Source organism: Castor canadensis, chromosome 1 (genome assembly GCF_047511655.1).
Source record: "Castor canadensis chromosome 1, mCasCan1.hap1v2, whole genome shotgun sequence".
In the NCBI taxonomy this organism is placed as follows: Eukaryota; Metazoa; Chordata; class Mammalia; order Rodentia; family Castoridae; genus Castor; species Castor canadensis.
The window spans coordinates 119,615,071-119,640,771 of NC_133386.1; the positions used below are offsets into that span (position 1 = coordinate 119,615,071).

Consider the following 25,701-nt stretch of genomic DNA (forward strand, 5'->3'; position numbering starts at 1 on the left):
GTATAGTTGACTTGAAACAGAAATAAATGTAGCTAACTTTACTACAATGACAATTTTTACACTAGCAACATTGTAATGTCACCTCCATGAGAACAAAAATCTCTTGTTTCTTGCTCAGCACTGTATCTTCACATTTTGAATATCACTTAACAATACTTGTTCAGGAAACAAACGAATAAATGTCACAGCATTTTCAAAGCAGAAAGGAGGAAACTATTAAGCCCAGAGAAGGTTTAGAAAGATTTTGGTAAGTTGCATTCAAGCTATATCTGTCTGTTTGGTGGATAAATTAGATTTATCTAATCAGGAAGCATGTGAGAAGTTGAGGGGATGGCACTCTGTGCGCAGGGAACAGCATGCTCAAAGTCTTGGAGGTGTGAAAGTGTAACATTTTTGAGGAACAAGAATCAATGTGCTGTTTCCGCCAGGCAGCATCTATGTGGTTAGTCTCAGTAGATCTGATAGCATCATGATGAGAGAAACTGAAGATTTCAGTGAGTAAGAATAACTTATGCATGCCTAGCATTCCTCCCTTGCTGCTTCCCAAATTCACATCACCTAATTCACCTAAATTTAATGAATGCTAATGTCTACGAAAACTCATTCAGGTGCCCACAGTTTAAGTCTGGTATTGAACGTTTTGAACAGACTTTGAGGTGATTTAATTATGTTGTTTGCCCATGGCAGGTAGCATGGTGAGATACCTCTCCATGAGCTTTACCAAGTTAGAGTAAATAACCATGTGGCCATTTGAGAGTTCCACCACTGACCCCTTGTATGTGATTAATCAACCGTGCAAATAAATCAAGAGAATGTACGTATAAGAACAAGGAGTTTGGAAATACCCAGAATACTAATTGAGGTGATCGAGGAATAATCTTAGGGCACAAGGTAAGAATGTGATTTTCAGTATATGACAATTCAGTGACTGGAAGCCTAATCATTTGTGTGGTTTATGAAAAGATTGAGTAAAAAGGAAAAAGGATGTTCAGTCTGACAGATAAATGAGAAAAACTCAATGGGATGAAATTGGCACTGCCATTCAGACAGGTCACTTCTTACGGACTGTTGGCTCCTTAAGGGTATGGATAGGAACTTACCGTAATGTCTGGCATGAAAGAGGCATTGAAAATCTTTATTGAATTAATGCATTGCAATGAATGCAACATTGACACTGACTCTAAAGGACCCAAGGTATTTTTCAGTGCTGCACATGTTTTTCCATTTTTCATAGCAATAACTTAAAACAAATAGTGATTCTAAAAGTGACAAAAGGAAGGAAAGATTATATTATCTGCATTTTACAGATTTAGATTTTGATACAGGAGTCAAGTTTTAAAAGTATTGGCATCTTTTCTCAACATTAGATAATTCTTAAGAATTTTTTTCTTTGTACTTTAAGATTTATTTTTATTTATTCCAGTTAGCATATACCCCGCAAGGGCTTCTCTGTACACCTATAAAATAGATTATGAAATTAAATCTATTGCTTATAAACCCTGCAGTGATTATTTAATAAATATAGGTTGGCTAAAATATGATAAATAATAAAAATCACTCTAAGGTTTAATATTTATAAGTATATAATAGTACCAAGTACTAAACCTTTACAGCTCTATAATTGTCATTATTTCTCTATTTTTAAGTTCCAACAACTATTGTTAAGTATACAAAACTATATTAGACATAATAAAATAGTATCAACTAACATGGTACTGGGATGACAGACAATTGCTAACATATTTTTAACATTAAAACCAATTTGTATATGCTGAAATTCAGAAGGAAAGAAATACTATAGAGCCTGTAATGTCAAATCTGGTCATCACAGACTCCAACTCACTCATTATCTTCCTTTTTTTACACTAAGCCTGTTCTCTTCCTATATTTTCCAGTCTGGACCATGCAGGTGTAATATTGGTATTCTTTTTCCCACAAGCCATAAAAACCCTCCTTCATCCTCTACTCCCCACTTCTATAGTTGCAGGGATTCTACCTTTGGGTTCCTTTCAAACATGGCTCTTCACTCCTGCTGCTACTCCTTTATTCAGTTCTCCATCAATTCCCTTGACCATTGCAACATATATTCTAACTTGATTCTCTAAATGGTCATTTTCAGCCACTCCAAATTGTTACCCACACTACTGCCAGAGTTCATCCAGTCCTCATCACCTCTTTGCATTCTTTCCCACCTTAAAAGCTACATTGGCACCCCGATACCTACACAGTAAATCCAGAACTTTTGAGATGGCACAAAAGACCATTTGTAATTTGTCCTCTCAGCTCACTTTTTCAACTCACTATCCTATCCTGTGTACCTTACATAGTTACAAAAGTTAATGTTTGCTATTCCTCGATTCACATATTTTCTCATTACATAGAAAATAATAATCAAAGTACTATTAGCTCCCCATTTTTGTCCAATTTTTTTCAAACTCAGATTAAATCTTATCTCCCTATGGAGAGTTAGTCAATTGTTTTTTGACGTGCTTTCCCGCTGCACTAAGCTCTTATCTGCAACAATACTTAGTTGTGTGTCATCATTGGTTTATATGTCTCTCCTCTTTTCTCTCTGTGAGCTCCTGGAGTGCAATCTCTAAAACCTACTTAACTTAGGTTTTTCTCAATTTCACTGTAATATCAACAGCTAGTAAAAAGTGATTAGTTGTGTTTTCTTTAATATAGTCACTGCTCCATTCTGTGGAAGAAATATAGATACCTGTCCGGTTAGGTTCAGCAATATGACTTCTTTGGCCAATGGTATTTGAGCAGAAGTAACATATACCACTTGTAAACAGAATCCTTGAAACCATTACCTGGTTCTCTTATGCATTATTTTTTTCCTTCTACAAAAATGGCTGTCCCAGAGGGAGATTATTCTTTCACATCGTGTCTCAGAATCACAATGACATGGAGCAGAATCATAGGCCACCTGCAGTGAACATAAATACTGAGCAAGGAAAATGCCTTTGTTCTATGTCATTGCAATATTGGGACTATTTATTGCCATAAAATAACCTAGTCTAAAATAGATGGATATATAATAAATGTTGAAGAAAATTTATGCAAAAAATAAAAAATAAATTTTAGTTGGAGAATTTCACAGTTTTTTTTAAACAAGAACCTTCTGCTGAAAAGAAAGAAAACATAAACTTTCATGAGATATTAATTATGAGAAATAATAGGAAGTAGGGTTGAAAAGAAGAAGACAGAATGGTAGGTGGTAAAGCAGGTTTGCATTATATATTTTTGATAATATAATCAGGAAGTAAATGAAATCTAATTCTTGCTAGATGAAGCATTTTAGAAATGTCTTCAGGGAAAATTTAAAGGAATCTAAGTGTCTAATGGGGAGGTCTTTTGAGAATGGGTATATGAAAATTTTTCATTAAGTTAAGCCAAGCAAAGTAGATTTAAAATGTTTTCCTCTTTCAAATGTCCAAGTTATACTGTTTCTGTACCCAAAGAAAACTACAAGTCTGACTAAAGCAACATCCAGATTAAATCTATATGTACAGTCATTTCTTATTACTGTACTGTTCCATAAACATACAGCAAACACTAAATTAGTGAATATTGTAGCCACTCTTAGAGAGGCAATGTGTTTAGGATGCTATGAGCCTCTAGTTACAATATTTTCATCAACTAGGTAACACAAGATTTTGTTTTATGTGGGTTCCAATGTATACTTCTTATGTTTTGTTTATTCATTAACACCAAATTTGCACTAGACAGCATTTTATTCATCCCTGAATGTAAATTATCTATTGTATGGATTTTTTATAGATCTCATAGCTTTCTCATGCTTAAGCAAACTAGGTGATATACCAACACTGTCTCTCAGGGCTATATGAGACAATAAGATCATCAACAAAAACCACAAAAATGGGAAAAGCCTGACACTAAATAGATTGTGCAAAAGCCACTTTTTTTATTGTCTGAAACTGAAATAAGCAAGCAGATATTCATCTTGCTCAATCTCAGGTGGGAAAACACATGCCAGGAAACTCAGGTTTTTACTTCTCTGTGCATATCTGTGTTTAACTGAAAAACAGGACTGGTATTGATTTGGATGATGCAAATATATTGCAGGTAGTAGTTGAATTTGCAAACATATTTTTTGTGCTGTCAAAAATCAAACCCAGAGTTTTGCTTCTCTTGGGCAAGTGCTGAGCTACACTGAGCTATACCCTCAGCCCTGAAGTTGCAAGTATTCATAGTCTACCATGTATCAAAAATTGCAAAGAAAAGGATGAACTAGGTAAGGAAATAGGCACAATGCTCACTAGTGAGAAGAGAAAGAAACTGGATGGATGGATAGATAGATAAATCTAGAAAAATGCCTTACATTTGTAGGTTTTCAATAAATGTTAGTTTCTTTTCCTATCTTTCTTCTCCCTTGCTTTGTTAAAATATTTGTCACTCAAAGCATTAAAGTGATGCTGACATGTTGCAAGGGCACACTATCAAAGTAATGGAAAGCACTAGGCAGTTGAAAAGTAAGTCCAGGCTTTTTTGGCATTTCATTTTACTTTTGGATTTATTTCTCCTTTACTTAGAGATATTTTATCATCTTAGACAAATCTTAAAGTGTATGTTTATAAAAATGACAGTAATTAATAATCTAAGTCAGTACAGCCTCCTTTAACTTACCCAGCATTGAGGGAGAGAACTTTCATAGGATTTACCTAGTAGGTACTCCATGTTTTGGCACATGGCTTTTGGAGTTTCTTGTTTCGATACTAACCCCTTTATGATTTTTATTTTACTGTTGATTCCATGATTTCCATGTCTGAAACAAAAATTATTTTAAACTTACAACCCAAACTTATAAGGGAGACTTATACATGAAAAAAAAAAAAAAGATAGTGACACAACATGATCAGAGATGAGTAAATTAGCACCCTGGTCCAGATAATTTTCTTCTATGGAAATATTACCTGCAGGAAAGTTTATCAAGAAAAGCTTTTTACAATTCCCATTACATTCGATGAATGAATTGTGAAGAGTAAATTGGGCCCATTATTATAATCCTACATTTCTTATGTAATATTCGTAATCATAGCGTTACATAAGAGTGAGCTAACGTTAACAAAAGGAACAATTTGAATTCCCACTTCCTTAGAGAATGGGCTCTGCCTGACAAACAGAACTTCCTGTCCTGTTTGCAGCACGCCCATGCATCTCCTGGAGCGCAATGAGACCCACACTCTCATACCAGTGCTATAATAAACCCTCCACAACAGAGGATGAAAATGAGGCAAACAAGCCCACTTCATTTCAGCTTGTCAGCTTTAAATAAAATCTCCTGGAGCTGAAAATGAGAACCTTGAGGGAAGATAATGTGTGAAGTAACCAAATTCAACACTGGGACAAAACAGATTGCATTACATTTTTCCCCTGATCTACCACAGAAGTTCTTTTAAATTTCACCATTGATAATTTTTAATGAGATGTCTTATCAGGAGATGTAGAGGAAGAAAGGATCATTTTGTTTGTTTATTTCTTTTCTCCTCTTCACCCGCCCACTGCTGCTTTAGGAAATATCGCAAGGTACCACAGATCTCTGTAATATTTTAGTGAGTAATCTGCGACCTTTGGAACAACTCCCAATTATCAATTTTTAAGTCAAAATTGGTATAACAGAGCACACTGAAAAAGTGCATTTTTGTGCATTATTTTAATTACTTACTTTCCCCAGTACTAGTTTTATATGCAAAGTATTGGATCATGCTTTCTGTCTCTGGGGGAAAAAAGCTTAAGTACAAAAATGCATTCAAAGAAAGAAAATACCAATGAGGAAAACTATGATTGATAAAGTTATTCTCTTCTCTTTCCCTTTTGCCGGTGCCCACTGCCCCTCATCTCCAGTTCAGGTTTGCATCCCTTCCTGCTTTGCATTTTGGAGGCACCACACTGTTCTTCCACTAAGTTTCCTCTATTTTCCTTTTTTTACTTTTTATTAGTACATATTAGTTGTACAGGGAAATTCATTGTGACACATATGTGCTTACAAAATGTACTTTAATTAGATTATCCCCTCCATCATTCTCCCTCATCCCCCTTCTTCCACTTCTTAAAACAGTTGTTATGGGTTTCATTTTTCTATTTTCATACAAATATACAAAGTACATAGACCGTATTTACTCTTCATCACCCTCTCCCACCAGTACCCACCCCCAAAGTGTTTTACTTTCTTGCCTTCATTTTTAAGTGTATATTAATTGTTCAAAGGGGTTTCACTTTGATATTTCACACATGCATATATGGTCCTTGAGTCTGCAGTCCTTCTTCTTTGAAGTTAACTTTTATTAATGGTCAAACTTTCTCTTTACTTTATATTTCTTTAAAGATACTTAAACATCTTCACAAGAAGGGCAGCCTTACTGGTCCCATCAGCACAGAGTACAAGCTGTATGTATTCCAGTGGGAGAGACAGGCAAGGCAGATACTCTCTTTTCATGAGTGCCATAGAGTATAGCCAAATTTAATTTTATTTTCAACATTGTGTCTTGTGTATATTCCATATAAGCTTGAAATACTTTTCCTTATTCTGTAACATTCTTATCCCATTATATATATAATATATATATATTCTATTATATGTATATATATATATAATATATATATTCTATTATTTATATATATTTCATATTTTCTTAATCCATTCATCAGTCATGGAGCATCTGGGCTGCCTCCAAAGCTTGGCTATTGTAAATAGTGCTGCAATAAACATGGGTGTGCAAGTGGCTCTGTCAAATCCTGGAGTAACACTTCTACCACTGTTGGTGGGAATGTAAATTAGTACAACTGCTATGGAAAGCAATATGGAGGTTCCTCAAAAAACTAAAAACAGAACTGCCATATGATCAAATATTTACTTTCAATGCATTTGAGAAGTTCCATGGGATAGGAAGGAGTATATAGACTGTGAACTATAAATATTTCAGTTTCAGGCCTTAACAAATCAACACTTAATAGAATGACTATAATCAGCAAAGTTTTAAGGAAAAGTATAATTCTCTTGTATGATGTAAACAAAAATAAATATGTGTTGTAGGATGGTTAAATTAATGTTATATCTGTTCTGGAAATTTTTTTCATTCATAATTTATGATATATGTAATAATTTTTATGAAGTAACCAAAAGAATTCATTGAAACATCCAGTGAAAGTGTGAATAATTATATTATGCAACTTGCATACATATATTGCTTTTTCTAACCAGTACAATTCTGTCAAAAGCAATAGGTTATTCTCTGCAGTTCAAGGTTAGTGAGATTTGTGCCTTCCAGCCTCAGACGGCTTTTCCAAGTTACTGCTCTTGGATTTTAATAAGCTGCGATCTTGACAATCATATAGGTAGAATGCAGAGCCGTCCTGTGGTGTGGCCTGAAGTAGCCATTTCATGACTAATATTTCAAGCCAAAAAATGGAAAGCAAGAGGACTCATTTGCTCATAAAAATCTCTGTTCTAAGGTGCAGTTTTTTTGTTTCCCCACAGTGATGGCTGGGCTGACAGGTATGATGTGACAGATGGCTATCAGCGAGAAGCTGTTGGTGGAATCACAATCAAGCTCCAATCTCCTGATGTCAAGTGGTTTGATGACTATTACCTGAAGCTCCGTCCAGAAACAAACCTCAGAAATCCTTGGTTTCAAGAATTTTGGCAACATCGTTTCCAGTGCCGGCTGGAAGGGTCTGCACAGGAGAACAGCAAGTACAACAAGACTTGCAATAGTAAGCAGATTTATTATTTCATTGAAAGTGGATAAGGTTAAGGCTGCAATTTACGAAAACTGTGTCATGGGGATAGTGGCTGTAATTTGTTAGAGGAAGACTCTAACATAAATAGAGTGTATTGCCACTTAATGGTGATAAACAGGTTTTATTCTCACTATGAAAAACATATCTGAGCAACTGTTTACTCTGCTGAGATTTAAAATGATTAGATTATTTCTATTTATATCATTCAAGAAATTAGATATGATTCTGTAAGGCATTTTTCTAAAATGATCATCTGAGTTCTAGAATAGAACTGTTTTTTACATCCTTGTCCTTCTACCTCTTTCTATTATCTTGAACAGTTAGCACATAGTAAGGCTTTCATATGTGTCTGAGGAATAAATGAATGAATATTGAAGAGAAGATTCAATTCTTACTTCCATAAATAAACCATAAAATAGTATCAGTTATTTTGCTATGTATAATTATATTTCAGGAAGCATAATCTGAGCAGAGCTATTCATTCAATCATTCAACAAATACTTTAGTTTTAAGGGTATCAAGACAGGGAAAACTAATTCCTGACTTCAAAAGCTTAGTGTCTAGGAAGGGAGCTAGTCATGCTAAAACTTGCATTTCAGTTTTGTAAATGATATAATAAGAGTTAAAGAAAGTATTTGGTTAGTATATTTATATCACATCAAAAGACTTTTGAAGATAATGCAAGAAAAAGCAATGTATACACTGGAAGCAATAGGTATAGGCAAGGACTGCCTCAGTAGAACTCAAGCAGCTCAGCAAGTAAGAGAAAGGATGGACAAATGGGACTACATGAAATTAAAAAGCTTCTGCACAACAAAAGAAATGGTCTCTACATTGAAGAGGCCACCCACAGAATGGGAGAAAAATCTTTGCTAGCTATAACCAGAATATATAGGGAACTCAAAAAACTAAACTCCCAAAAAATCAATGACCCAATAAATAAATGGGCAACTGAATTGAACAGAACCTTTTCAAAGGAAGAACTCCAAATGGCTAAAAATCACATGAAAAAATGCTCACTGTCCCTGGTCATAAAGAAAATGCAAATCAAAACGACATTAAGATTCCACCTCACTCCTGTTAGAATGACTATCATCAAGAACACCACCAACAACGAATGTTGGCGAGGTTGTGAGTAAAAAAGGAACCCTCATACACTGCTGGTGGGAATGTAAGCTAGTACAACCACTATAGAAAACAGTACGGAGGCTCCTTAAAAAACTAGAAATAGATCTGCCATAATATCCAGCAATACCATTCCTAGGAATATTCCAGGAGGAATGTGACTCAGATTACTACAAGTCCATGTGTACTGCAGCACAGTCAAGCTATGGAAATAGCTAAGATGCCCCACTATCGACAAATGGAGGAAGAAAATGTGGTATTCATACACAATGGAATTTTATTCAGCCACAAAGAAGGATGAAATTTTGTTATTCACAAGTAAATTGATGGAACTGGAGAACATCATCTTAAGTGAAGTTAGCCAGGCTCAGATGGCCAAAAATCACATGTTCTCCCTCACATGTGGATTACAGAACTAAAACAAATGCAGCAATATTATTGGGCACAAGTCACACTAAGGGGTGACTGTGCATGGGAGGAATAAGGAAAGGGAAGGAAACCAAAAACTTGAATGTGGTTGATGTGCTCACCACACAATATAGCAATCTGTATTGTGCACATATAGAGGGGCAAATATAGTAATCTTAAACTGGTCAAGGCCACTATGGCAAGGAGACTGGGAAGTAGTGAAGAGGTCTGGTAGAGATGAACCAATTCATGCTGTAATAGACATGTGCATGGAAACAACACAAGGAATCTCTCTGTATAGCTAATTTATCTCAAACTAGCAAAAATGCCATCCTTTTCTTATTATCTTTTATGTTTTTTCTTCTACAAAATTGGAGAACAAGAGGGTGGAACAGGTTCTGCCTGGAGGGGAGGGGGACAAATAATGTATATAGTAAGTAAATACAAAAATTATAAAATAAAATAAAATCCCCAAAAAGAAAGGCTTGACTGCAATAGCCAGATTAGATAGATAGATAGATAGATAGATAGAAAGATAGATAGGTAGCCAGCCAGATAGATAGATAGATGATAGATGAATGTTAAAAATGATAAAGAATTTAAGACCCATTTATCCTAAATTCTTTCATAAAATGATGGAACTAGTAAATGGTGGTTCTCAATTGTTTTTAAATGTTACCATTTGATAAAACAAGATGGTGGCAACTTTGTATGTGTTCCTATTTGTGTGATGAGGGGTAAAGCAGGATACTGTTGTCTTGGATACATACTAATCACTGAAATCCAGGAACCATAGAAGCATGGTATGAGAGGTGAGAGTACGATTTTCTCCTACTTAATTTCCTGCTAACTCTTGTCACAAATATTCAAATGCTTATTCATTTCCTTTATTTTTAGTTTTATTTTTGTGACAAAAATGTGTTAGAATAAATAACCATGTCATGTATGTTTCACAATTTCAATTGCTGAGGCTAATTTGAATTTTTTCTACCTAGTTTGGAAGGACACACTTCTTTCTTCTCTGGAGATCTCCTGTGCTCCTGTTCTATGTCTGTGAAAAGATTACTGTAGTTATGTTGAAAGAGTTATAAGAGTGAATTGTTTCATCTTCACTTCCTTTTTAATAAGGGCTGGATGAGAGCCCCTCCCCAGTGTACACTGAAGGGAATTTTTACAGCTGGCCTGCACTCTCTTCTGTACTAATATTCTTTCCCCACTCCTTTTTATTTGAATGCCTTTTCACTTAAATAATTTCTTGGTTCTCTCTTCCTTTGCTGGAGGTATTGCTTAGATATAGTCCTGAAAGATTATACTTAATTACCATGGAAATATTGTTTCTGTGGAAACTGTTGTGTAAAACCTTTTCCTTGACCATGCTGCTGTATCTCTGGGCCATGTGAGCAGACACTATCACAGTGAAAGGTGCCTCTAGTCCTCCCTTGGAAACTTCTCTGCAAACAGGTGTTGTTTGATATATAAATATGGACACCTGATATGTAATACCTCTGTTATTCTTCTCAATGAGGAAAGTGCTATTCTATTTTATTTTCTGTGTGGCACTGGGTATCAAACCCAGGGCTTGCCTATTCTAGGCAAGTGCTCTACCACTGAGCTACATTCCCAGACATTTTCTTAAATTTTTATTTTGAGGCATGATCTCTCTAAATTGCCCATACTTTCCCCTAACTTACAGTGCAACCCAGGCAGGTCTTAAACTCAGCGTCCTCCTGCCTCAGTATCCTGAGAAGCTGGGATTACAGGCCTGTACCACCACACCTGGTAATTATCCTCATTTTAAGGATGAAAAATGACAAGATTTAAGGGAACGAAATTACTTCCTCAAAGTCATATATTTATTCAGCACTGGAACTTAGAATTAAATTCAGATTTGTCTAGAGTCTAACCAATATGCTTTACTAAAAATATAGAAGGTGATGGGTTAAAAATTATAATCAAATTCATATTATATAATAATCAATATGATTATTGGAAAGTTGATATTCTCTTTTGTCACATGATCAAATCTTTTGATCATGCCTTCAAGGTCAATATTTTTTAATATCTATTTTAAGAATTCTTCATATACTGTGAATAAGAATCATTTAAAAATGTATATACTGTGGAATTCTGTAGTGAGAGCCTTGGTTTTTAAATATCTTTGTTTTTCTCTCATGGAGTATTTGTTTTGTGTTTCACCAAATTGTTTTTAAATTCTTTCCTGTCATTCTGTGCTGCCATCTTTTGCATTAACCAATTATTTTTATTATTGCTTTCTTTCACTTCTTAAGGTTTTTGTTTTGTTTCACATTATAATTCACTTAGAGTTCAAATAGAAATTATGAAATGATTCCTTAACTTAGTACAAAGTTTTAAGTTGATTCTTGTGCATATTCAAATATCTTGCAAATATTTAACTCTGTTTACCCCCCAACACTTTTTTACCTGCTATTGACATGCAGTTCACTTTTTTAGGTAGTTATACTTCAGGACTTCATCTGATGGTTGCCCTAAATAGTCAATACTGACCAATTACTAACTTCAGGAAGTTTTATTTAAATTACACAATTATGGAAGACTTGAATTATAAATTAATAATAAATTAAGATATGATTTGTCTTCTCATGGTATATTTAGCCCAGAAATAAAATTTACCGAGAGTTAAATTAAAACTATGTCCTAAAATCTCTATGCTACTGTAAATCAATTTACAGACCATTCCTTTATACTCTCACCCACTGCCATTCATTTACCATCTCCTTTCTGTGATTTCTCCCTGTCATCTCCAGTAGTTTTCAGAAGTGTCACTTTTGACAATAACACACAGACATTTTCACCTGTATGTCCTAAGGGCACCGCAAACTTACATATATCTTAAATTAACTTCATTATAACTTCTGCCACCACCACCCCAAACTTTGGTTTCCTCCTTTTCGTATCCCCAGTTACCCAAGATACAGGAGTGAATAATGCTCCCCTGTTTCACCCTCACAGTCAACTGGTGAATACTCTTTAATTCTACTGTTCATGCATTTTCCACATTTGTTCCCTCCTTTTCACTGTTACCTAAATTCACACTTTGTACTACTGTTGCAGTTTAATTTTTGTTATCTCTCATATCAAGTATTATAATCTCCTTATCTAATCATTTTGAAACCAACTCTCTTTCATTTATTTGTACTGAAAATTAGTCCCGAGGGTATCAGCTAAGGAATAAATCTGATCCCATTCTTAAAGAGGTTACTTGGTTCTCTTATGTCTACACAAACAGCTCAAACTCATCCAGTTTGTCATTTATATTTGTCATATTTTGTAATCTTCAAACTAACAAAATGTGCACTCCAGCCACTTAACAGATTGCCATCTTCTATTCAAAATGACATGCCCAATCAAGTGCCTGTGCTTTTGTACATGCTAAGACCTCGAGATATTTGTCAATTTCAGTGATCTTATGGTCTCACGGCTTCTAACACTCCAGTTTCTTCTCACTGAGACTCTTTCCTTACCATTTTACTATCTTTATCTTTTTTGAAATGATATACCAGCTTAGATACTGAGCACATCTTTACTTCCACCCTTTTCTGATGTCTCTAAAAAGGAACATGCCTACTCACAAAGGCACGTATGTGTGCGCCATATTAATGGCAATAAAATGAGGATGAAGTAAATAGGTTTAGAACAGCATAATATTACTCTAGTTGGGGGTATATGAGCTTGACTGGTGGTTACTTAGGTGTATTTATTTTGAGAAAAACTCATGTATAGGTCTTTGAACTTCTCTATGCTAATGTTTTGCCCCAGTAAGAATTTACCTTAAATATTATGCCCTCACCCCTCAAAATTCCTTTGGCCGTCCTATACAAAAAGAATTCCTTCCGGTCTAAAATTTCTCTACGATATTTTCCCTATATCCCTCCTGTCCCTCCACAAGCTTCTTATTACCATGTGGCTTGATTTCTCTCCTTCCTTCTCTGAAAAAACCTTGCCTCTTCTTTTCTCAGCATTTCTTCATACCAAAATAAATATCTCTCCACTTTGTATGTAGAGCTGTTTAGCTATTTTGTGTTGCCTTCACCTTTAAAGAGGGGTTTTCAACTTTTTAATCCAAAGCTGCTGATAAAGTTACTTTGCTAGACAGAAAGTTATTAACTCCAGAGAAAGCAATGACACTAACCCCACAGAGTCTGAAGCAGCTGCTATTGCTAGGATTTCTTCCCACAGTAATGTATCAACATATAAATAGAAATTTTCATATTGTTTCACCAGCACAAAAACACTTATAACTTTTTCTATTATATTATAAATTTCTCAAGAAGACCTGACTTAGTCACCTCTGTTTTCAAAATCTTAGCACAATTTATATCTATAGCAAATATTGTATAGATATTGTTAGATAAATATATGACTTTAAGACAACTTGGGACAACCTTTTCCAATTTGTGGGATGAGGCTCCATAGGTCTGGAATCCTTCTGTGATTGAACATTCTCAGTAGACTGAACTATCCCCTGTTTAGGCTGATGTATTTGCACAGCTGTTGTGGTTAACAAATAATTCATTAATTTTAAGAATTACTGAAAGCAATGAGGCATGGTGGCTCACACCTGTAATTCAGACTTCTCAGTAGGCAGAGATTGGAAAGATTGCATTTCCAGACCAGACTGGGGAGAAAAAATAGTTAGCAATGTGCCATCTCAAAAAAACCCAAAAAGTTTGTAGTAGCTTTGAAGTGTTTCCCCTTCTGTTACTGAAAGTTTCCAGCTGGAGTTGCATGCATTCTCTCTGATGAGTATGCTTCACTAGGATTTCAGTGAGTTAGTTAGAGGATACTTCCTTATTCAACATTCAGAATTTTATGTTTTATTATCTTTTTGCCTTTTAAAATGTCCATTAGTAGTCTAGCCATAGATCAAAATATTTGAGCATCTCTCAAACTAAAACATGACTAGAAAAAAACAAAACGAAACATTGATTATCAATCCCTCAGTTGATAATCAGAATATACAGGGAGTATAAAAAACTATTCTCAAAAATTCAATGACCCAATGAAGAAATGGGCAAAGAACTGAACAGAGTTTTCTCAAAAGAAGAAGTCCAAATGGCTAAAGAAACACATGAAGAAATGCTCAACATCCCTGGCCATAAAGAAAATGCAAATCAAAACATTAAGGTTCTACCTCACTCCTGTAGAATGACTGCCATCAAGAACACAAACAACAACAAATGTTGGTGAGGATGTGGAGAAAAAGCAACCCTCATACACTGCTGGTGGAAATGTAAATTAGTGCAACCACCATGAAAAACAGTATGGAGGTTTTTCAAAAAACTAAAAATAGAGCTACCATACTATCCAGCAATTCCACTCTTAGGGATATACCTGAAGTCAGGTTACAACAAAGGCACCTGCACACCCATGTTTATTGCAGCATTATTTATAATAGCTAAGCCATGGAAACAGCCCAGATGCCCCACTACTGATGAATGGATTAAGAAAATGTGGTACTTACATGCAATGTAATTTTATTCAGCCACAAAGAAGAATGAAATATTTTCATTTGCTGGTAAGTGGATGGAGCTGGAGAACATCATCTTAAGTGAAGTTAGTTTCAGAAAGCCAAAAGCTTCATGTTTTCTCTCATATGTGGAATACAGACCTAATACAAATACAACAATATTATGAAAAATAGGTCATGCTAAGGGGAGGTCACATATGAGAAGGGAGGGTAAAAGAAGATGTTAAGGTGAATATGGTTGAGGTGCTCTCTATCCCAGAATGAATTTGGAATTTTTAAACCAGTTGAAACAACCATAAGAAAGGGACTAAGGTAGAAAGAAGAAAAACAGAGAAGATGAACCAAATCAGCTATGATACATATATACATGAAAGTGCTACGTGGAAACACCCTGTGTAGCAATCTTAAGCAAAAATGTCTTTTTTTTTTCTTTTACAAAATCGGAGAATAGGAAGGCAGAACAGGTTCTGCCTGGGGGCAGGGGGTCAATGCCAGTGGGAATGGGGAGGAAGTGGGAAAAGGGTGTAGGAGGGTGAATATCGTGCAAACATTGTGTACATACGTATGTAAATGGAAAAAAGATACCTACTGAAACTATTCTGGGAACTGGGGGAGAGGGGATAAAGAAGAATGATGGAGGGGGTGAATTCAACTATGATATATTTGATATATTGTAAGAACTTTTGTAAATGCCACAATGTACCCCATCACAGACTATTGAGGGAAACAATTATCTGAGTAGTTGCTGACTATGGGAACAGTATTGCAAGGTCCAAATAAAGCAAACTAAATGCCATAACTAATGCCAGGTTAGCGATGCCTCATCTTTGCATGATGTGAGCTTATCCAAGAAGTGTGTTTGGAAAGAACTGTAATCCAGTCTGGAAAAAGAAAGAAAAAAAGGATTCCATATTTACATTTATTGGAGATAATTTCTTATTCACATTTTAGATACTCCATATATCTGAGCATGTTGGAAAATGACCAGCTCCACTGTAGATGACTTTAGAAATCTTTCTTTATTGTTGTGCTGGGTAGGGGTACATTGTGGCATTTACCAAAGTTCTTACAACATATCAAATATATCATCTTGGCATTCGTGCTCTCCACTGCTCTCCTTTATCCCCCCCCCAATCCTTGAATGGTTTCAACAGGTATTTGGGGGGGGCGGTACTGGGTTTTGAACTCAAAGCCTACACTTGAGGCACTCCGGCTTTTTTTTTTTTTTTGCGATTTTTTTTTTTTGAGTTAGGGTCTCACAAACTATTGGTTTCGAACTGCGATCCTTCTGATCTCTGCTTCCTGAGTAGCTAGGCTTATAGGTATGAGCCACCAGTGCCTGGCTCATTTTTGCATTTACACACGGGTACACATTTTTGCACCATATTCACCCATCTACCCACTTCCCTTGCCCCCTACCCCCTCCCACTGGTACCAACCCCCGCCTTTCTGGCATAATCTGTTTTGCCCTCCTGCTCTCTGATTTTGTAGGAAAAAAAAAATGACATAAAAATCTCTCTTTAAGCCACCATTACCTTTATTTTGATTTTTACTCTGAGTTCATCTTCTTATGTAATATTGATTATCCCCACACTTTAGGACAGACTTTCTAGAAAAATATTTATAACACATATTAAAGAAGAATTCTGGTCACCTTGCCCTGATTGTGTGCAAATTCTCCTGAGGAAAAGTCCATTTGTTTCTTTATATCAGCCAGATTATTCAGCCAGTTGGAATTATTATGTGATAAAATTAGCTTAATATAGTTCTTGGATTATTTATATTTTGATACTTTCCAACATTATCTTAGATCATATTCATATCAAGACCCCAAATATGAAAGTTTTGAGAAAAACAATCTGATACTAATCTCACTTGAATTCCTGAGCTTAAGAAATGGGAATCATTCTCCATACAAATGTTTTTACAAGTGATTTTCTACGATATATATCCATCATCAAAAAAATATTCAAAGAAATCCATTGATTTAGAAATTGTACCCCCAGACTTCTAAAGACTGGGATTTGAACCCAGATGTGTTAAGTATGTTTAAAATAAACCAAAAAGAGTCCTAAGAAGTTTGTTGGACCTGTTGCTTGAGGCAGAGAAGTACAAGGCATGGGATTTAGATAAAAAAACTTACAAAGAAACTCAGCCTGCAACCACTACTAAGCTTTTCTGAGTTTCATTTTCTTCATTGATTATTACAAACATGCCTAATTTAAAGAACTCAAATATAACTTAAATATGATGATGTATTGGAGAATGTCTACTTCTAATAAAGTAATAAAGAATGAATTTGCTCTTTTACTGGAAATAACAAAAAAGTAGTAAACACATACAACAACAATTCTGAAGACACTAGACATCAAGTAATGTGAAATAATTATTTTTCAGATACAGGAAATAAATGAGGTGAATTGAGAACAAGCAACTAAATTGGGATGACCAAAGAAGCTATAGTTTGCATAACACAGGGACAGAGCAGAGAACTACATGAAAACAGAATGCTGGAAATATAAACTAAGTATTTACTTGTTTACACATGCATGTGAGAATGAGATCTGAAAACTAAGAAAGAACCGCCAAAAAAAGATTGGAGAACACAATGCTGCCTAAAGTCCTAAGGGATCGGGCAGAGTATCCCTCGCCAGCAGTCAAACTGAAAAAACATACACTTCAGAGACCAGAAGCATACTTCAGGGAAACTCGATAGAATTATATGGGCATATTAGAAAAATAAGCTGAAATCAATTACCCATCCTAAGAAATTTAGAAAATAAAAAATGTCTTTATTAATATATGACACGATTACCCATTTAGAAAACCTGGTGTTATTTAAAAAAAAAAAGAAAAAAGAAAAATTCTAGTGCGTTTATAAAGTTTCCAGGATACAGAATCAATACACAAAATCATTTTATATCTATATAATAGCAGTAAATAGTCAGAAACTAAAAGTTTAAAAAAATTAGTACCATTTACTGGATGTTCACATGCAAAAGAATGAACTGCAGTGGAGAGGGTAGATTCAAATATGACATATTTGATAAATTGCAAGAATCTTTGTAAATGCTACACTGTACTCCCACCCAGCCCAGCAATAATCAAAAAAGAGAGATAAAATAAACTGGAACCCTTACCACTCACCATATATGAAGATCAACTCAAAATAAATTAAAGACTTATACCTAAGACCTCGAAACATGAAAATATTAGAGGAAAATAAAAGGTAGAATCTTGTTGACCCAGGTCTGGGAAATGACTCTTTGGATATGACAACTAAAGCACAGACTACAAAGAAAAAACAGACAAATAGGATTGCATCAAACTAAAAGCTTTCACACTGCAAGTAAAACAACAGAGTAAAAGGGCAACATATGGAATGTAGGAAATTATTTGTAGGCATGTGTCTGATAAAGTATTCATATTCAAATAGCCTGATTATAATAAGCAAGGATCTGAATAGCTATTTCTCAAAAGAAAATATGCAAATATCCAACAGCTATATGAAAAGATGTGCAACATCAAAAATCATCAAGAAAATGTAAATCAAAACCAAAATGAGCTGTCAGTCCAACATATTAAAATATCTATTATCAAAAAAGACAGAAGTTAAGTGTTGGTGAGGATGCAGAAAAAAGGGACCTCTATATGCTGTTGGGAGAGTATAAATTGGTATAGCTGTTATAGACAGCGATGGACATGCTTCCAAAAATAAAAAGAATTATTTTATGATCCATAAAGCCCACTTCTTGGCTTTTATCTAAAGAAAAATGAAACCAGTATCTCAAAGGAATATATACACCTTGATGTTCATTGTGGTATTACTCATAATAACAAAGAAATGGAAACAGAGCTAAGTGTCTGTCAAGAGATGAATGAATAAAGAAAACGTGATATATATGTACCATAATATAAATGTATGATATGTATGCAAACACAGTGGAATATTATTCAGCTTTTAAGAAGGAAATCCTGTCATTTTGTGAAAACATGGGGGAACCAAGAGAACATTATAGTAAGTAAAATACAGGACTCAAAGAGACAAATACTGCATGATTTTACTTATATGCAGAACCTAACAGGAGTCAAACTCATAAAAGCAAAGTATGTTGGTGATTGCCAGGACTAGGAGGTAGGGGTGAAGGGAGATGGTAACCAAAGGATTCAGATGTTTGATTTTGGGGGATGTATAAATTTCAGAGGGCTAATGTACAGGTGTCTGCAGTTAACAATACTCTATTGCATAATTGAAATTTGCTGAGAGTTGACATCACTGAAATGCTCTCACTGTTTAAGGTAATGGGTGTATTAATTAGCTTTGCAGTGGCAATTGTCATACTATGTATTTGTATAATAAAAAAACACTTTTTATACCTTAAATATATATTTTTTTAAATTTTTCAAGTATATCTCATAAATCCTGAGAAAACCAATGTCATTTAAAATAATGTTTAAAATATAAAATGCTGAGAGGTGTATTTGGTAAAAGATATGCAGACTTGCACCTTGAAAACCTCCAAACATTGATCAGAAATATTGACTATTTAAATAAACAATGTGATGGACAATTTTTATCACCATCTTGATTGGATTAAGAAATACTTTGACTGGATTAGTAAGGTGCACCGTAGGTGTAGCTATGATGGCCTTTCTAGACCCAGTTAGGCCTGAGGGTTCTGACTTATGAATGAACTAATGCCTTGATAAATGTGTGACATGATGCCATTACTAGGAGGCATGGAAAGGTAGGAGTTGGGGGCTTGTTTGAGGAAGGAGTTTTCTTGGAATGTATAGTTGAGGGATACATTTTGTAGTGGCACCTTCCTGTATTCCTCCTCTCTATTTCCTATTAGTTATGAGATCAACAGCTCTCCTGCTGCCATGATGTTCTCTGCAAGTGCTTGGGGCCAAGTGACCATGGGCTGAACCCTCTGAAACCATGAGTCAAAATACAACTTTCCTCCTTTATATTGCTTTTCTCAAGTGTTTAGTCACAGTGACAAGATAAGTAACTAACACAAATAGAAATACTATAGGATGACTCAATCCTAAATTGTCAATTTGTCTAAAATTGATCTATAAAATTAAAGAACTTCAACCAAAATCTGAGTAGACACTTGTTTTAGTATATGTGTAAGATGGCAAAATCAAAGTAATTATGTGACTCATAGAAGTAAGGAAAAGAAAGCGTACCTACTGTATTATTCAACTTCTCTGAAACTATAAAATGAAAAGTAATGGCAGATCAATGGTTTCTCAGTTATGGGAAAGGGGGAGTGAGGGTTACAAACATGCAGGAGACTTGTTGGGGTGATGGATATGTTGCTCGTGGTGATAGGAATTGTTTCAAGGAAGTATACAAATAGGAAAATGTATTAAAATATTTACTTTCAATATGGATAGTTTATTATATGGCAAATATACTTCAATAAAGCTACCCATACATGTTTGAAGACATTATGTATATACATATATGTAGATATGTATAAACATATAAAATAACCCTCTAATGGCCAAATCCCTATCTGTCATGTCTATTCCCTGTACTCATCCATTTGCCCCACCTGGACATTATTCTCTTCTAGCATCTTGGTGGCTGCCAAGCCGTGCTGAGTGATGAGTGATGGGCAGCAGTGAGAACTGTGCTGGAGGCCTGGGTTACAGTCAGCCACCATTCACTCCCCTGAGCCTTGGGCTCCTGGCTCAGCCTTCTACAGTGACATAACTCAGATAAGACTTAGATTTTGGAGTCATTCTGAGAATAAAATAACATGGTATATGCAAAAATGCTATCAAAAGATCTTGAGAAATGTTATATTAAAATTTTGTACTTGGAAAGTTACCACAAGAGACTGCATTTTTAAAAATATCTGTGTTTAAGTTATTGTGGGAAAGAAATGCGACATGTAAAATTGACAAATGCTTCAGGACATAGATAGGTTTATTATGATTTGAGTACTGCATAATGTACACATGTTTAGAAACAGCATATGGAGCATTGTAAATAAATATAATTTCACATAAATAAATGCAGAGAAAGGAAATGCAACATGTAATATTAGCAAATATATTTTCCAATAATCTTCAGGCTTGAAAAGATGGTTAAAGGACACTAAAAAATGACACTAAGAACTCTGCATCCCCAAGTTTTAGTATTATTGAATGTGATTCCATAGAGTATACTGTCTTACAACAGGTGCCATTGCCTGAGCCAATACAGAGTTATTTTAATTTTAATTTTGTGGTTGGTGTCAGACACAATATATGAGTTTACCTGCATTACCATGGCAACTATGTGGGTGGTTGTTCCCACATTCCTCATGATTGGCCTAATGTCTTGACATTTCAGTAATTGCCAGTGTCACAACCTTTAAAAATTGTAGAGGACTGGCACCCAGGCCAGACAGCTATGAAATAAAGAAGTGACTGTCCCCTACAGCTGTGATGTGACACTGAAGTGACAAGAGTCTTCTATCAAAGACAGGGTCACTAAGAAAATTATGTGAAAGAGCTTAAATATTAAAAGATAATTTGCATTAATAAATTATAAAGTCCTTGCAACCTTGGGCAATGATTTGGTGCCTGACTTCGGAGAATCTAAGTTCTTCTCAGGAGTAAAATGTACACTATTAAAATTAGAAAAAAATGTCTATACTTTCAGCAAGTACATGCTGAGTGCCTATTTGCCACTCATTATTACTTTTTTTTCCTAAATGCTGGAGTTATAACACTAAACAAAACAGATAAAAACAGTTGTCTTCCCAGAGCATACATTCTTATTACAGGAAAATAGGTCAAGACAAAATAAATATAAAATACACAATATGTGATGATCCTTACTATGCAAAAAATAAAGCAGGAAAATGGAACTTAGAATGTTGAAAGGATATGATTTAAATATAATGGCCAAAGATGGCTTTACTGAGAAAGTGTTTCTGTATGAAGTCCAGAAAGGGATGAGGGAGCAATGAAGACTTGTGTACAAGGGGAAAGATGACTGAGAAGTAGGAAATCATGGTGTAAAGTCTAAGAAGGTGTGGCAGCCATTGTACTTTAGGTAACAGTTGGGAGGCCAGTGTGAACTAGTAGATAATGACAGAGGTAACAAAAGGTAAGAGCCATGCTACAGAGCCATGTTTTCCATTACATTAAATTTGACCTTTACCTCAGTGAAATAAGAAGCCATTTTTGGGCAAAAGAAAGCCTTGAACTAAATTGTTTTGTTTTGTTTTGTTTTTTGTTTTCTGGTTTTGTTATCATTCTGCCTGACACATCACTCTACTGTAGAATCTGCCAGGTTATCAGTGCTGCAATGTGTAATTCAACTAGTAAGCATCATGGAATCTATGAACAGGAAACATCAGAGCATGTCACAGTATCTAAGAACAATTAGAACAGACAATGCGGCTATGATGTGGATAAATGATGTGGAAAGGCCAAGGAAAAGAGCAGCCTGAGTGAGTGGAAGGTAGAGCTGGAGTCGAAGAGTCTATTATGAAGAGTTCCTCTCTTGGACCATGGTCAGTAATGACAGAATTCTAATTTACACACTACCCTACCTCTGAAATTTGTATGAAATGTTCAGAGACATGAGTGGATTAGACTGATTGAAGCAAAGAAAAAAGGTACTAGAAAGAAGTAGACATAAGGTGGAAGAGGTAAAGTGCAGGCTCTGGGTAAGTTTGAGGCACAAGTAAAATATCTGAGTTTGAGAATTAATAACAATACAAAGTAGTTGACTAGGACCTGTTCCCTCAGTGGGAGAGGAAAGGGAATGGATGGGTGAATACAGTGCAAATACTGTGTACACAGGTCTGTAAATGGAAAAGTGATACCTGTTGAAACTGTTCCAGGAGTAGTGGGCGGGGAATAAAGGACAATGATGGAGGGGGTGAATTCAAGTATGATATATATTTGATATATTATAAGAACATTTGTAAATGCCACAACATACCCCCACCCAACACATCTACAAAAAAAAAATAATTTGTAGCAGAATCTCCTGCAAACACATGTTCATTGCAGCATTATTAATAGTCACAGACTGGAGGCAATCTAAATGTTCATTAAGAAAGGAATAAAGAAAGTGTGGTAAATACAGAATGAGTATTATGCAACCATTAAGAGAAAAAGGACATCCTGATGCAGGCTACAAAGTGGATGAACTTTGAGGACACTATGCCAAGCAAAATAAGCCAAACACAAAAAGGAAAATACTAAGTGATTTCTCTCTTATAAAGTATCTGAAGCAATCACAGTCATAGAAACAGAAAGGCAATTACCAAGGACTGTGGGGAAGAAGTGGGAGGAAATTGTTGTTTAATGGGTGTAGAGTTTCAGTTTTACAAAATGGAAATGTTTCAGAGCTCAGTTTCACAACAGTGTGAATATTCTTAACACTACTGAAAAATCATTAATGCAGAGTTTGTTTTTATCACAATAAAAAAGACATCAAATATTGGGTTCTGAGAGGTACAAAAGTATGGGAATTTAGTTCTGTGGCTATGGGTGCAGATAAGTGGTAGGATGCTTGCTGTACTATTTGGTTCAGTTCTCAGCTCCTTATCACTTCACCACACTATGACACACAAGCTGTCTTTTGAATATTTACAGATCCTCAGATATTAGATGTCAAGTGTCAAATTCCTCCAGTACTCAAGCCTTGGTGTGGTCAAGATAAGCTAAATGCTCAACAAGCTTATTTCTCTTTCCTTAAGTCCATAGGATAGCTTCATTTGCAAACCTACCTTGAAGTACCTGACCAGTATTGGACAACAGAATATGGAATGAAGTGATGTGTGAGATTTATAGACCTTTTGACTACATTCCTCTCCTTTCCCACTCCTACATCCATGAGACTGGAAATAAGAATTCAGTATGTCAAAGTCATATGACAGGAAGTGCTTGATTCCCTGAGTCATTTGGAAGATTCACCGTCTGCTTCAGGTGCTATGTGAGCAAGAAATGTACTGCTATTACATTAAGCTACTGGACATTTGAGGGTTGTCATAGCAGCTCTTAATTACCTTAACTTGCTATACCTTCCCACTATTCCAAATGGGCAGCAATTTCCAGGCTTTTGTCAGTGTTTAAATGCGAGTTTTTACTAAAGTGACTACAAGAATTAGAGGCTCCATCTGTTACCATGGTGACTCCCACTGTCCCTCTCAATTCAATTTCTTTTGGAGTATATCCAAGAGAGTTGAGCTGTTGCTTCCAAAATACTTTACTGGTTAGCTTGGGGCATCACGATCATCAGAATGGATACTAAATACTCCCTAAATGGCACCTGATTCTTTTCAATGAACAAAGTATTGATACAAATTCAGGGTATTTATTATACTCCTCTATATTTTATCAAATTATCATTTTTTTAAACATCCACTAACCAAGCTCCTGAGCCAGTTTTAAGAGTCATATAAGAGGATTCAAAGACTAGTTAATGACTAATCTCTTCCTTTATGTATTTTAGAATTTGGAGATTTCTTTAATACAGGTTACATATGATAAGTAGAAAATGATTGAAATGTAACTGAAGAAGGAAGAGAAGATTGTGTCTGGGGTGACTGGTACTTAATGGTATAGTTAGCATTTGAGTTGAGTGCTGCTGTGTTTAGCTGGATTGTGAGTAGGAGAGTTAGAAGAAAAGTATTTATTTTAAGCATAGAAGATTAAGCAAACTGGTAATAGATGGAAAACAAGTTCAAACCGAGTAGAAGTGTCCTGTACAAATAGATAAGTCTGGGAATGAAAGTAGGGAAAAATTTTTTAAGAATCATGCAAGCTAGACCATGATTTGTGGATTTTTTTGGCAATACTGGGATTTGAACTCAGGATGTTGCACTTGAAAGGCAGGCTTTCTACCACTTAAGCCAGGTCCCCAGTCCTTTTTGCTTTTGTAACTTTTGAAATAGAGTCTTGCATTTATGCCTGGGTTGATCCTACTAGTTATGCCTCCCATGTAGCTGGAATGGCAGGTATGTGCCACCATACCTAGATGAATTTCTTTAAGTGTAATAGGCAATTGTCAAATATTTTAGGGGAAGAAAATTATATAATCAAGGACCACATTTAAAAAGGTTAATCTGAGAGGACTATTCAGTGTTTTTTAGATGAGGGAGAGATTAGCATTGATGTGAGAAAGAAAATTTACTATATTTTAGTTTCTGGGAATTTGAGAATTTCATAGTAGCTTCTATTTTAAGACAAAAAAAGAGTGGGGTAAACTTGGAGACCCTTTGTGGAACTGAAAAGGGGAGCAGGCAAGGATCACGTCAAGGTATCAAATTTAGATGATTGAGAAAAATTTAATAGAGAATGGGAAAATAGGAAATTTGTCTAATTGTAGTAATTCTTCATAGAGAGGATAAACTCTACCTAGAATATTTCAAGTCTGAAGTTACACAGGTAACTCTTTATAGATAAGTAAGAAGTCTGACAAACATCTTAGTAATATGCAGTATAATGAAGAATCCTTGATGCAAAATTACTAACAGTAAATAGAATGCTAGAAGCCTGGACTGAGGCATAAAGAAGTCAAAGCTAGAGGTTAATGAAAACTTCCTGTACTGTGCATCTTTCATATCATAACTGCAGGAAGAACAGGGTCTATTATGCCTAAAAAGTTTCCACAAAGAAACATAAGGTAGATGCATATATTAATAAATGTGATTAAATTGACTGATTCATGCATGGTGGGTTTATAGAAACTGAAAGGCATACACATTGAAGACATCATAGCAATGTGGTTTTGGACAAGCTTTGGCATTTGAAAGGTTAGATTTATTTCCTGGCTCTGCAACTTAATAGATCTTTGACACTGAACAAATTGCTTAAGCTCTTTTTTCTTCACTTTCCTCAGCTATAAATTTGGGATGATATTAAATGCA

At 35.2% G+C, this 25,701-nt stretch overlaps 1 protein-coding gene across 5 annotated transcripts in view; it reads left to right on the top strand.

Annotated features, from left to right (window-relative positions):
- Positions 1-25,701, top strand: part of Grm5 (glutamate metabotropic receptor 5) — a 479,762-nt gene that overhangs the window by 340,243 nt on the left and 113,818 nt on the right. For all 5 annotated transcript variants that reach the window (XM_074081467.1, XM_074081456.1, XM_074081481.1 and 2 more), the window contains one exon: positions 7,505-7,740. In XM_074081467.1, coding sequence (XP_073937568.1) covers positions 7,505-7,740 — 236 coding nt within the window. The remainder of the gene's footprint in view (positions 1-7,504; positions 7,741-25,701) is intronic.